This window comes from Pseudophryne corroboree, chromosome 3 (genome assembly GCF_028390025.1).
Source record: "Pseudophryne corroboree isolate aPseCor3 chromosome 3, aPseCor3.hap2, whole genome shotgun sequence".
NCBI lineage: Eukaryota > Metazoa > Chordata > Amphibia > Anura > Myobatrachidae > Pseudophryne > Pseudophryne corroboree.
In genome coordinates this window covers 626,477,601-626,492,719 of record NC_086446.1, presented here as the reverse complement: position 1 = coordinate 626,492,719, position 15,119 = coordinate 626,477,601, and the positions used below count along the sequence as shown (strand labels likewise).

Below are 15,119 nucleotides of genomic sequence, written 5' to 3'. Positions count from 1 at the left end.
TTCATCATTTCATGTAAACCATCGAATTGTGGTGCCAATGGCTACTGACGCCTTGGCAGAGTCGAAGTCTCTCGATGTGGTCAGAGCTTTGAAGATCTATGTCGCCAGGACGGCGCAGATTAGGAAACAGAGGCTCTGTTTGTCCTGTGGGCTCCCAACAAGATTGGGGCTCCTGCTTCCAAGCAGACTATTGCGCGCTGGATCTGTAATACGATTCAGCAGGCTCATTCTATGGCTGGATTGCCGTTACCGAAATCGGTGAAAGTCCATTTTACCAGAAAGGTGGGCTCATCCTGGGCGGCTGCCTGAGGGGTCTCGGCATTACAGCTTTGCTGAGCTGCTACCTAGTCGGGTTCAAGCACCTTTGCGAAGTTCCTGGCTGAGGAGGACCTCTTGTTTGGTCAATCGGTGCTGCAGAGTCATCTGCACTCTCCCGCCCGTTCTAGAGTTTTGGTATAAACCCCATAGTTCTTGAAGCTTCCCCAGCATCCTCTAGGACATATGAGAAAATAGGATTTTAATACATACGTTAAATCCTTTTCTCTTAGTCCATAGAGGATGCTGGGCACCCGTCCCAGTGCGGGCTATTTCTGCAGTTTGGTTTTGGTTACACTCATATTGAGTTAAGTACAGTCAGTCTATGACTGATGTTGGTCATGTTGTTGAATGCCATGTTGTACGGCGTGCTTGAGGTGTGAGCTGGTATGTATCTCACCTTAGTTTAAAAATTAAATAAATCCTTTTCCTCGAAATGTCCGTCTCCCTGGGCACAGTTCCTATAACTGGAGTCTGGAGGAGAGGCATAGAGGGAGGAGCCAGTTCACACCCCTTTTAAAGTCTTAAAGTGCCCATGTCTCCTGCGGATCCTGTCTATACCCCATGGTTCTTAAAGCTTCCCCAGCATCCTCTACGGACTAACAGAAAAGGATTTACCGGTAGGTATTAAAATCCTATTTTTGATTACTCTTATCACAAGCTCCAGTTTGTAGTGACCGTCTATAGATGGAGAGCATCCAGGAAGTATTTTTCAAAAATGTTTTTTGAAACTGTATGGCACAGCTTACATGGCAACTGACCTAAAAGCGATCACTCCAATTGCCCATTATATATCATGCGACGGAATTATATATATATATATATATATACATATATTTATATACCATAACTCTGGGTCCACTTGGCCAGACCACCTCGTCTACCTTTCCCATTAACTTCTAATGTGATCCATTCACTTCCCCTCAGTGCTAACAGTGGCTTCAGGCTACAGCTGCTAACACCATTTGGAGATGGCATTAGCTACCAGGGTCTAGCTTGGTAAATTTGGCAAAAAAGCAGTCCCCATAGAAACCTATGGGGATTGCTTTTAAGAGTGTTTAAGAGGGTTGTGGTTAAAATACTCACCAGGATCCATTAGGATTTTGACCATCGAGATACTGACTGCTGGGATTTTGTACCCAACCTGGTATAACTATAATCCAGGAAACTAGTTAATTATTATTTTAATTGTTAAGCAGCTAATTGGACTACAATAACTTTGTGAAGAATCATGGAAAGTAATTATTTATTTATTTATTTTGTGGTAAATTAACCTGTTTCTACTTATGTAATACATATATGAAATATGTTATAAATTAAAATAAAACAATATTCATTTTACTATACTAATAAAAAAATGTGTAATTCAGTTAAAATTACTATTTAGTTAATCAAACATACAGTATGGAAAAATTGAGTGTGGTGTGGACACAAACATATATGAATGATCATGAAGCGGCTAACATGGAAGAAATTGCACTTTGAACATGCACCACCAATCACCTGCTGCTCAGAGTCTTAGAATTTACTGTTTGTTGAAACGCTAATGGGCCCTACACACATATCGATCCACCGCCGAGCTGCCCGACGGCGGATATGGCCGACGGGCGACCCGGTGGCAGGAGGGCAGTGAAAAACTTCACTCCCCCTGTCACCCGGCTCCATAGCAGTGCAAGCAAATATGGACGAGATCTTCCATATTGGCCTGCATGTACAAGCGACGGGGCACCAACGATGAACGAGCGCGGGGCCGCACATCGTTCATTGTTGCTGCCTCCACACTGAAAGATATGAACGGTGTCTCGTTCATTAATGAATGAGATCGTTCATGTCTTTCACTTATGTCGTCCAGTGTGTAGAGCCCATAATTGTTTGCATCTTGTGATGCCGCTATTCCCGCACCTGCTCATTCAGACAGTGCCCGTAAGTGGCCAAGTTTTACAAAACTGGTTATTTGTCAGTAAGGCAAAACAACAGTATCATACGGGGCCCAATCAGTGAGGTTGGCTGATTGATTGCAAAGCACCTGCTGCACCAATGGTAGTTCCTCCCCTGATTGTAGTGGTCTGGGTACTGCCATCAGTTAACCACATGTTCCAGCATGATTAATCAATCAGCTTTACTAACTTTATTAATGTGCTTGGAAGCAACTAAAATGCTTGATACGATCATCGCCTGTCTTTGCATGTAGCTCAATAACAGCATACCTCCCAACATGACTCATTCGTGGAGGGACAAAATGCTCTGTTACTGGACTTCCCTCTTAAAGTAGGTTTGCTGTCACCTGTGTAGAACTAGATAATTGATAAGAAAGGTGTTTCAGCACAGGTGATGGCAATCATAAATTAAGAGGACAGTCCAGGTAGAGAGCATTTTGCCCCTCCTGGAATGGGTCATGTTGGGACACATGTAACAGTATGCTATAAATGTGCTGCTGGCAGTTCAGCGTTGATTACATTGATTATTATTAATCTTTATTTATATTAGAGCAACGTATTATATTGCACAAGATGTTTATTCATACACCTGTTAAATGTACAGTCATGAAAACATAGTGCCATAGTGTAATGCAAACACTGCCGCCAAAAGAGGGAGGGGGGAGCAGGTACTAATTACCTGGGCCTAATGGAGGGGCCCTCCCTACCCCTCTTACCTGTCAGCAGCAACAACTCCTGTAGATGTGGAAGTGCAGGGAGGCTCTTCTGCCTGTTCGTGGGGATAGAGGAGGAACGATCACACTGATCGCGCACCCATCTGGATTTGCCCCTGACTGAGGGACACGATAGCCATACCTCCCAACATGACCCTCTCCAGGAGGAACAGAATGCTCTGCTCCTGGACTTCCCTCTTAATTTATGGTTGCCATCACCTGTGCTGAGATACCTTCCTTATCCATTACCTGCTCAAAACAGGTGCCAGCAATCATACAGTAAGAGAAAAATCCAGAAGCAGAGCATTGGGCCCCTCCTGGAGAGGGTCACGTTGGGAGGTATGCAATAGCACCCCCCAGATCTGTGCTCAAAATACTTTTTAACATCAATTTGTGTAAGGGGGCGTGGCCATGCCTCCTGCAATTAGGACATGCCCTCAAAATTGTACCTGGGGCCAACATAGCTCTATTCACCCCTGAATGCAAACATCATCCCCTGACCAAAGAGTGTAATTATAATCACCTCTTATGTTAATACTTTACTTAGAATGCATTTCTTATAATTAACATGCATACTTTTTTTTTTCAGATCCCCCCAGAAATTACTATATAACATGTATAATATTGGGATCCTTGGTATTTGTAATAGCAACACTTTTCATGTGTAAGTACAAATATATATATATATATATTTAAATGTATTTATTACAGTGTATATAAATCTAATATGCAGGTCTGAAATATCTAATAAATATAGTACTCAACAAATCCTCTGCATCTGGCATGTGAATGTGTTTTCGCCTACGCATTGCTATGGGCAACATCACCATTTTTGTGTTTTAGAAACTTTAGTAAATATACCCCATAGATGTATAACAATCCATGCACAGCAGCCTTGAAGGAAGACCAAGCAGCAGACTCAAGTTCCATCAGTTTAACATTAAATATTTAATCTGCAAGAAGTTTCCATATTTGGGGGCCAACAAGTATGCCTTCTGTCACATTTGCTTCACTTAATTTCGGAAACTTTTCCTTCAGATAACTGAAAGCCTGGCTTTCTTTATCCAGAGTTTTCACGAACCTCGTCATTATATCCAACTTATGTGAAGATGTAAAATGATTTTATGCGGCTCAGCCAATGTAGTGTATTTGACATTTTTCTCTTTAACAACATAGGTTTCTCTCTCTGGTCCCTTTTTTGTGATTTAGCATCCCGTCAGTCATTGCAAGCATACTGTAACAGCGTTTTATTAACACTGTATGCTTGAAGAAAATTGCAAAGGACAGCTCTCCTGGTAAGAAATGTCCTTTGCGATAGAAGTACTTCCAGGTTTAGGACACGGGAGTCCTTCTGCACATTCCTTGAGTGGAGAGTGCTGGGAGGGATCCCTCTTAGCAGGAAACATGAAAATAAGCCCATAGGCTTCTATTGGGTAATGCAATCTAAAGATGGCATTGTCCACCGCGTCCAAGCTCCAGAATGTATTGCATTCTTGGTGCATATGAGAAAGGTGGCCAGACCTCAGAAAACTGCATTTTCTGAAGCTTGGATATAGTTTTAGCTTTGTTGCATCCTGCCTCTAGTGATTTATAGTTTCTCTGCTGTCCCATAAACACAGAAAGCAGCAGTACTTTGTGAATCCACCTTGCAAACCTAACAGCAGTGCTACTGCCTTTAAGTCACAACAAAGATCCATCCATGATCCTTATACTTTATTCCCTCCAACGACACAGACATACAGTACTTTCCGAAGTTTCTTTCATGTCCACTGCATAGGTCAAGCGGCACTCAAGGGATTTTGTTCACATTATGGAGTAACACTGCATGGCATCCAGCGCTAAGAGAAAGTCTCTGCCCCCCAGGACCAGCACATGGAGGAGAATGAGGAAGATGAGGAGGAGATTCTGATGCCTTAGAAGATGAGGAGTCTGGGCTAAATGCATACCCCATGGCACAGGCAGAAGGGAGTCTTGTTGAGCACTTACTATGATTAAATACTTAAATTTTTTACTTTCAATTTTTCTAAATATCTCAAAAACTTTATGTGATATAAAATTTCTGATGATCTATGTGGATTCGAAGCACACAATTACATGGAAATTTATATATATATCATGCCCGATGCAAAATGGCTATTGAGTAGTGATATACTGTATGAAAGGATCCTCTCTAAGGTGTTAAGTCTTTGTCTCTAACACACCAATAAGACATGGAATACTACAGAGTGACACTTCCCTTTTGGGTCGGTGTTGTAATGATGATGTTCCCCTTTGCAATGTTATCGATATATATTCAAAATTGAAGGGAAATCGAAAATAGTGCAATAAGGTCAAATGGTTGGACAATAAAAAACAAAAATAAAAATTCTATCAATTGACAGAGTATATTGAATGAATAAATAAATTAATAAATGAATAAATATAGTGCTCAGGGTTTAAAAAAACCCTTAAGTCATCTGCATACTGAATGAAAGCTTGAATGAGCAGTAGGGATAGACGTTTTTCTGTCAGAATGCTTCCTCCATAAAACATGTAATCAAGAATAGAAATATCTATATATTTTGTGTTTATCTTGATAGACATTTAAAACAGAAAAGCCATAAAATTGACAAAAATAACACACCGAAAACAATGGAACTGTATCAGAACCACACTTGCAAAGGGCAGGCTGTAAGTAAAGTTAGGAGTTGCCGAACCCTCCTTCTCTGAAAGTCCCAAAAAAGGTGGTGCAGGTACTGGTTCTCCTTGTGTGAATAGTCCTCAGTCAATAATATCCAACGTTTTATAAGCTCCTTTTCAAGGCAGCATGGACCCATGTTCCCTAATCATCTTTATGTAGGGCATAACAGAAAAACTTTCCGGATCATCAGGAGCTACCCAAAACTGGAAGTGAATAATTTGTGACAAAAAAATAAACAGGGCAAGCGTTAAAAACATAAGGTCAGTTTACTTTATGTACTCCATAGTGAAAACACGCTGGTCCTTTTTTAGTTCTCAAGACATGACTTTTTACAATGAAGTTGGGCAGCCAGTGCCAGAAGTCATCATGAACTGTACATCTGATGATCTTGGCCCCAGACTTTCCCAATAAAGATTTGCGCTATTTGTGGCTTTAGTGACTTGATGCCTATACCTGGAAGTGACGTCCTAATTCTCTGAACTTCTGGAACAAGTTAGAGTATGGTTTCTTGTTGCTATAGCAACATGGTAAGCCAGAAGTGTCTGTAATACACAGCATTCATACACTACATATTTAAGAAAGTGCATGATCATTTTTTTTTTTGGGGGGGGATTGGCTGCGTAGCCATGTTGCATACATTATTTGGGCCCGGCCTTGCTCTTTATGGCCCTGTGTGGCTGTAATACAAACATCCCTTTTAATTGGAATACCTAAGGGCTTCTGTTGATTATGTATTAGCATGCTTTCATTTTCCAGTGAAACTAAAAGAATCCCATGCTCTTGCCAAGACCTATGTAGATTAAAATTCAAAAGGTCTAGCAGGGAAAGTTGCAGTGTGGGTGGATGTGATTAGACAGATGATCTGTATAATTACTTTTAAAGCAATAACTCTGCATATACTGCATTATATCAGACAATAACTTTTGTATTTTTCATTATTCCAGATACATCCTGTGGCAGTAATAAGGTAAGCACAGATGTGTACTGTGACGTGTAACCAGGGGCGGATTGGGAACAAAAAGCGGCCCTGGAAAAATTTGTACTAGTGGCTCCACATGGGCAGCACCAGAGGTGTAAGGTCTCGTCATGGGCTATGGCAGCAGCACCATCCCCCCAAAACTTTCCAGATAGTGGGCATGTCCAGCACCAAGGAGGAAGTTAAAAAGAAATAAAAGTAAATATTATGAGCACATTATATGATACACCTTCAGAATTTAGGAAACTCTATCATTCTTTAGAAAGATATATTTTCTTGCTTATTACACCAACCGTATCCTAATCACTATTCACTCAATTTTATATGTCAGCCAAGCAGGCAGACAGAGCATACACTAGATCATCTGCAATCACAGGCTAAGTGGCAAAGTCATTTTCATATGTGCAAATTATTTTGCATCTTATTCATTATGTCTATAAAAAGGACCACATGTCCTCAAACAAAACAGGCCCCACGGGTGCGTCGGCCCACCGGGAATCTTCCCTGTAAACCCTATGGCCAATCCGCCTCTGCGTGTAACTGAACCAACATGAGCCATGAAACTTCTGCTAGCATTAGAGAGAGCTTGCTTTTTACTAATGTAACTGCTTATTTCCCAAACTGACTAGAATGGACTTACTGTGGCTCCATGTGAATCTGGTCAGAATGTTGACATGTACTTATTGTCAACATGGATATTGGGGGTCATTCCGAGTTGATCACTAGCTGCCATTGTTCGCAGCGCAGCAATCAGGCTAAAAATCAGCATTTCTGCGCATGCATATGCACCGCAATGGGCACGTGCAATGTACGGGTACATAGTCCTATGTGGTTTTGCACAGGTTCTAGTGACGTTATCATTCGCACTGGCGGCCTCAAGAAGATTGACAGGAAAGGGGCGTTTCTGGGTGTCAACTGACCGTTTTCAGAGAGTGCTTAGAAAAACGCAGGCATGCCAGGGAAAACGCAGGCGTGGCTGGGCGAACGCTGGGCGGGTGTGTGACGTCAAAAGCCAACCCTCCAACGTTAGAATCAACGCACACGAAGAGTAACTACAGGGCTGGTCTTGTTTTACACAAAATGTTTAATGTCAACATTCTATCTGTCACTATTCAAAACATGTTAACATTCTATTTGACAACCTGAATGTAGACATCATCATACCACACTCAGAGGAGGATTTACCACAAGGCAACCAAAGCGCCTGCTTACGGCCCTATTGGTCCCAGGGATCCCGCCAACAAGGCTTTATAAAGGGCATTTCTGGTGGACCACGAGCTTCACCAAAATTGTCTAAAAGCTGGGCTGGCTGTATACTCCCAGCACGCTGTTGGTGATTACACAGCTGTTCCGGCTCCAGCGCATGCCTGTGTCTCCAGTCCTGCAGTACTTTGCGTGTGACCAGTCATGACACACATGTTCCAGTGTACTTTATTACAGTATTTTTTAAATTTTATATAACATCCACCTACTTCACATTTCATTCAGGCGGGAGTGCAGGACGGGGGGCGGTGGACAGTGTTATTTTAAGTACAGTGTCTAACATCTGGCTGCTACAATCATGATTGGGGGGAGGAATACACTGACTGGTGATATATCAATGCTATAATACTCTATTTTAAGTACTACTGTGTATGGGAGATGCCTGCTACAGTCAGTGGGGCACTGATATATAATCAATACAGTCACACTGACTGTGGGGTGGAATAATGGGCATTATAAGGTATCAGGGACCTACTAGGCTTCTACACTCAGTAAGGGGGGGAGCAGAGGAACTCATATATAATGCAGTCAACACTAATGTAATTGGTTGTAATAATAAGTATTATAAGGTATGGGTGCCTGCATTATATATCAGTGCCCACATCGCCTATCAGTGTCGGACTGGAGCATGAAGGGCCCACCGGAGGTATGCAGAGGTAGGGGCCCATGATTAGAGGTGTGGCCAGCCTCCAAAGAGGGTGTGGCCAGCCACCACAGAGGTTTGGCTAATCATTATAGAGTGCCTGGTCTGGACGCCTTGATAATTTGTATAGTAATTAATGCTAGTGCATGCATGATAATATGCCAGATTAATGACAGCAATGTACTGTAGAGAATACATCATAATCCTGTGCAGTATAAGGTAACATATGTATAATATATAATTCAAGTGCACAGTCTAGAACCTGATCCCTAGAGGAGGAGGGCCCCCCAGGCAGTGGGGCCTACCGGTGGTTTCCCCTGTACCCCTGTGGGCCAGTCCGAGCCTGTCGCCTATCCCCTATTAGCAGGTCCCCCATCCCTTATAATATCCATTACTGCACCCCTCAGTGACTGTAATGACTATATATCAGTGCCTTTTATTGTGACTCTATTATACAAGGTCTGACAATTAAGTTAGCGAACTCACCACCATGCAGTAGCAGATTTACCACTAAGCAACCAAAGCAGCCACAAGGGCCCGGCGGGTCCCAGGGGGCTCACCGACAGATCATGGAGTCGGGAGGGCATTTCTGATTTCCGCAAAAAATGTCTGAGTGCTGGGCTGGCTGAATACTCCCAGCAGGCTGTCTATGACTAAATAGCTGCCAGGTGTGATTTTAAGGGCAGCACAGATGGTGTAATGGTTATCATTACTGCCTCACAGCACTGAGGTCATGGGTTCTATTCCCACCATGGCCCTAATTGTGTGTAGTTTGCATATTCTCCCCATACTTGCATGGGTTTTCTCCGGGTACTCCGGTTTCCTTCCACAATCCAAAAATATACAGGTAGTTTACTTGGCACCCAACAAAATGAACCCTAGCATGAATGTGTACATGTGGTAGAGAATATACAGATGGAGATGGCTAATTGTGGCTCCATCTGTGCCTCGGCGTGACCATCGCAGCATCTGGGCCGCGCACGCATCCGTGATGCGCACATGCCCGGTTCACTACAATGGGAGCGTCTCTGTGCACTCTCGTAGCGGGGCTAGGCACCAGATCACCTAGTCCGCTGCGATGGAGCCGCACTAGATGGGTGCGGCTCATCTGTAGATTGTAAGCTCCACTGGGGAAGGGACTGATGTTCTCTGTAAAGTGCTGCGGAATTATGTGTGTGCTATATAAATAATAATCTATACACTAGTACAACTACCATCCGCCTGCTATAATTGGCTGGGAGCAGATTGGGGAGCATACACTGACTACGAGGTGGCATAATGAGCAGGGACCTGTCTTCTACAATTGGTGCACACTGAGGACTATCTGAGGAAGGGGGGCCCCAAATCGGTAACTCGCTTAAGGCCCCATGAGGTCTAAATCTGCCTCTGACCACACTAACCCCAAGCTACTGGCCACAAGCCAAGGAGACTTGTCCATAGATATATTGTAGTCACATGTACTGTATCTGTGTAACCAGTGCTATGCAGGGGCAGACGAAGGCGCCCATGTGCAGTCTCCAAGGGTGCCCCCACCTCTGTAGCTGACAGTTTAGTAGACTCTGAGCACTAGTGTCCAGAGCCAGATTAAGGCTTTAAGGGGCCCGGTGGGTACTTAAAACAAGGGGGGCCTAAGGTCTAAAATAACACACATATATATATTTACTGCAGAATAGCCTGGCAGTCAGGACAAAACTGCAAAATGTAGGGTGCCTTCCCGAATAAATTGATAATCACCAGTATGTTACGTATAAGAATGAGGTGGCACTCCAGGGTAAGTCAAGAATCCCGCATAATAATAAATCAGCATAATTCCAAACATGTTAACGTTTCAAGGTCACTTTGCTGTACGTCCTGACGAAAAGGTCTGTGGACCTCAAAACGTTGACATGTTTGGAATTATGCTGAATTATTAATACACAGGATTCTTGACTTACCCTGGAGTGCCGCCTCATTCTTATACGTAACATACTGGTGATTATGTATATACACACACACACACACACACACACACACACACACACACACACACACACACACAAATATATATATATACACATATATATATATACAGATGGGTCCACGGTTATCTTGACTAGTTTTCTGCGCCTAGGCACAACATGACTTATTAACATAAACCCTTCATCTATCTTTCTCAGCTGCAATACAATACAGAGAACAATACAGCAGGGGGTTAAGTGATTACAGCAGGGGATTAAGTATATATATATATATATATGTGTGTGTGTATATATATATATATATATATATATATATATAGAGAGAGAGAGAGAGAGAGAGAGAGAGAGAGAGACGCACACACTATATATATATATATATATATATATATATATATGTGTATTACATATACAAACATACATATATACATATATTTACACACACACACACACACACACACACACACACACACACACACACACACACACATACATATGCAAATACATATACATATATATATATATATATATATATATATATATATATATACCCATAACATTAACTTAAATTTTAATAACACTGCTGTGCTGATGGGAGACAGGCTGTGACGTTCCTCTCTCCTCCGCCTGTTACAACAACCTCCAGTCCACTCGCGCCGAGACTCTGAATGCATGAGATCCCACCTCCTTCCTCCCCTGCAGCCTGCACTCCAACCAGTCACGGAGCCGCAGGCTGCAGATTCACTTATTATTGGAAAGCGGTGCCGTCATTTAGCCCGGATGCACAGTAAAAGTCTGCAGCACTGGTGCTGCTTGATGACTGTCAGTGGGGGCGCAAGTCGCAGATCGGATCAGTAATAGAGATTCGATCTGCAGTGGGTGGCGGGTGGCCCTCTCACAGTGTGGGGCCCAGGGGTACTTACAGGCTTGGACTGGCCCACTGGGGTACAGGGGAAACCACCGGTGGGCCCCACTGCCTGGGGGCCTACCTCATCCTCTAGGGATCTGGTTCTAGACTGCAAAAATTATACATATGTTACCTTATACTGCAAAGGAATATGGTGCATTCTCTACAGTACATTACTGTTATTAATCTGGTACATTATTATGCATGCACTAGCAGTATTTACTATGTATATTTATCAAGGAGCTTAGACCATACGCTCTCCAATGATTAGACACCCCTCTAGAGACTGACCACACCCCTAAGTATGGTCCCCTACCTCTGCATTCCCCCGGTGGGCCCTTCATGGCCCAGTCCGACACTGGGTACTTAACCCCACCCCCCACCCTTAATCCGGCTCTGCTAGTGTCACTTGTAGACTGTGTCAGTCTACTGTGCTTTCATAGATCTCTGGGGAAATGGCGCAGCGGTCATTTTACTAGTGATTTTCCTACTATGTGTGCACGAAACACCAGGAAAAGGGTGCAGAATTTTGTGACGAAATGATGGAGAATGTGGAAAATGAAGCATAGGGTGTAGGGACTGGTGAAGGTAGGTATGATCCAATTGTACTGCGGTTATTAACTATTTTTAGAAACTAATGGTAATGTTATCTAATAGAGGTCCATAGATTGCCATAGCACTTGTCAGTAGACTGACCAATAGTGAGCTAGAGATGGCTATCTGGATGTTATATACTGGATGTCATATTCGTTTTGACACCAGAATCGTTTGAGAAATGCATCCATACCACCTGAGAGAGATTGTACATAGTAATAACAAATCATGAAACATACTGTATGAAAGAAAAACGGGGAGTAGGCAGGTACACTGATATAGGGGTATATGCAATTCCGGGCAAATTGCGGCTTTTATTCGCCCTTTTGAAATTAGACACAATTCGACCGTCGAATCCCGGCCGGCGGGTGCCGGAATTCGACATATTCAATAAAAAATGGATTTGACAGTCCCGCTGTCGAAAAACAGACCAATTGACGGATAAGTGCGTCCTGGATTCGACTTTTCGGACGGCACAAAAATGGTTAAAAAACCCCCCAAAAAATTGCGTGGGCTCCCCCCTCCTAAGTATAACCAGCATCGGGCTCTTTGAGCCAGTCCTGGTTGTAAAAATATGGGGGGAAAATGGACAGGGGATCCCCCATATTTTTAGAACCAGCACTGGGCTCTGCATCCGGTCCTGGTGCAAAAAATACGGGGGACAAAAAGCGTAGGGGTCCCCCTTATTTTTTACACCAGCACCGGGCTCCACTAGCTGGAGAGATAATGCCACAGCCGGGGGACACTTTTATACCGGTCCCTGCGGCCGTGGCATTAAATCCCCAACTAGTCACCCCTGGCCGGGGTACCCTGAAGGAGCGGGGACCCCTTAAATCAAGTGGTCCCCCCCTCCAGCCACCCAAGGGCCAGGGGTGAAGACCGAGGCTGTCCCCCCATCCATGGGCTGCGGATGGGAGGCTGATAGCCTAGTGTAAACGGGTCGGTGTGCGATGCGAAAGGGGCATGTCCGAAATCGCGTGTCGCCTGACCCAGCAATTCAACCCGGGAATAAAGTAGTGTTATACACTGGTTGAATACCGGGTCAGTGGCTGTGTAAACGGGCTCCCTGGTCGATGCGTCCCTGGACCCATTTACTACAGCAGGGAGAGGCGGCGCAGAAATTATCTCATCTCCCTGCGCCGCCTCCACCTCCGCCCCCGCCGCCTGCTGTGCCCCCCGCTGCTATGGCAACCCGCCCGGCATATTGCCAGGTCGGGGAAGCCTGCAGCAGCGGCCAATGCCGAATCCAAACGGGAAGGATCAGTTTCCAATTCCCGGGTGGGATCCGGCATTGGCAGTGTGAAAGGGGTATTACCTGTTCCTACTGGCTTTCAGTGTCCTTCCCTATTCTATATACATTTTTCATATAGAATAAACATGAGACAATTTGATGTCAACACACAGCATGAAAAAAAGTTTGTACAAAAATGTTTTTACCAAGGGTAACAGGTTGTAATGCGACCATGATTATTGATTTGGACACAAATATGAGAAAGTATCAGTATAGTGGCAACATTTGATGGAGACTTGAATTGGATTATTTTGTTGCCATTTTTTCATGTATGTGGATAAAGATTCTACATTGTTGCACTGTATAGCAGACACATTTTCAGTGACAGTACTGTCTTAATGCACTATTCTTAGATGATTGATTCCTGCACAAAAAAAGTCTTCTATATAGAATCTGTACCATTATGATGTCGCAGGAATAATGGGGGTAATTCCAAGTTGATCGCAGCAGGATTTTTGTTAGCAATTGGGCAAAACCATGTGCACTGCAGGGGAGGCAGATATAACATGTGCAGAGAGAGTTAGATTTGGGTGGGGTGTGTTCAATCTGCAAACTAATTTGCAGTGTAAAAATAAAGCAGCCAGTATTTACCCTGCACAGAAATAAAATAACCCACCCAAATCTAACTCTCTCTGCACATGTTATATCTGCCTCCCCTGCAGTGCACATGGTTTTGCCCAATTGCTATAAAAATCCTGCTGCGATCAACTTGGAATTACCCCCAATGTTTGAATTGTAATATGTGGTACTACAGAAGAGTTTGACCCTACATATGGCTATATAATTCAACTCATGGGCAACACAAAAATGATACTTTGCCAATACAGATAACACCTAGTAGAACAAGTATCCTTCGCACAATATATAACAACCTGCATTGCTAAAATTATACGATAAGATAATTTTTGGGTTCTATGGATGCTAATACCCAATTTGTCCACAAATTTTGACCTAACCAGTCATAGTTTATATGTTAAATGTGTGTTTGTCTGCAAGTAAGTCCATACATAACAGTTACATTTTAGCAATATTATTGAAGAGTGCCCCATAAAAGAGAGTTTTCTTTTGTTCTTATTTTTTGAACATATTGTATGACCATGTTATGCTAATGCTCTGATATAGTTGTAATGTATGCAGGCTATATCTGACTATTTTATCCACCTCTTTAAAATATTTTTTTACACACCTTTGTCTTGTCTATGCAGGAATCTCAGGAACCAGAACGGGTCCAGGTACATTGTGCATATATTATGTTTTTACATTGTACAGATGTGTCCTTCCCCATCGTTGCTGCAGTCACGTTAAACAGCCCTTCTACTCGCGCCTACTCATGAGCGCATTTATTAATGTCGAGCGTCTTTTTGTGCATTTTCTTCCCTGCAAATGTGTCTTTTTTGCATTGTGCACAGTTTAAAGGAATGCCGCATATCATTTTAATCAACAAAGGAGTAAATTTACTAAGTTGGGAGTTCTATTTAAGATAGGATGTTGCCCATAGCAACCAATCAGATTCTACTTCTCATTTATCTAGCACCTTCTAGAAGATAATACCTGGAATCCCATATTAAATAGACCACCCATCTTAGTATTAGATGATACTGTATTTTGAATGATTTGTATGATTCCGATAGATGGGAACGTAAAATTGTTCAAATCATCCATTGTGTACGCACTTTGGGGGTGATTCAGACTTGATCGCTGGGCTGCTATCTTTTCTGTCCTGCGTTCAGATAGTCGCCGCCCCAGGGGGATTATAAATTCTCAGTGCAAGTGTGCGATTGCATGTGTACGCCGAGCTGCAAAAATCCAGTGTGTGCAGTCTGTGCGCAACCCAGGACTTACTCC

At 43.1% G+C, this 15,119-nt stretch overlaps 1 protein-coding gene across 3 annotated transcripts in view; it reads left to right on the top strand.

The window, feature by feature from the left end:
* The window catches only part of FAS (Fas cell surface death receptor), a 224,471-nt gene that overhangs the window by 140,691 nt on the left and 68,661 nt on the right, over window positions 1-15,119 (top strand). For all 3 annotated transcript variants that reach the window (XM_063961693.1, XM_063961692.1, XM_063961694.1), the window contains 3 exons: window positions 3,555-3,629; window positions 6,590-6,612; window positions 14,480-14,506. In XM_063961693.1, the coding sequence (XP_063817763.1) occupies window positions 3,555-3,629; window positions 6,590-6,612; window positions 14,480-14,506 (125 nt within the window). The remainder of the gene's footprint in view (window positions 1-3,554; window positions 3,630-6,589; window positions 6,613-14,479; window positions 14,507-15,119) is intronic.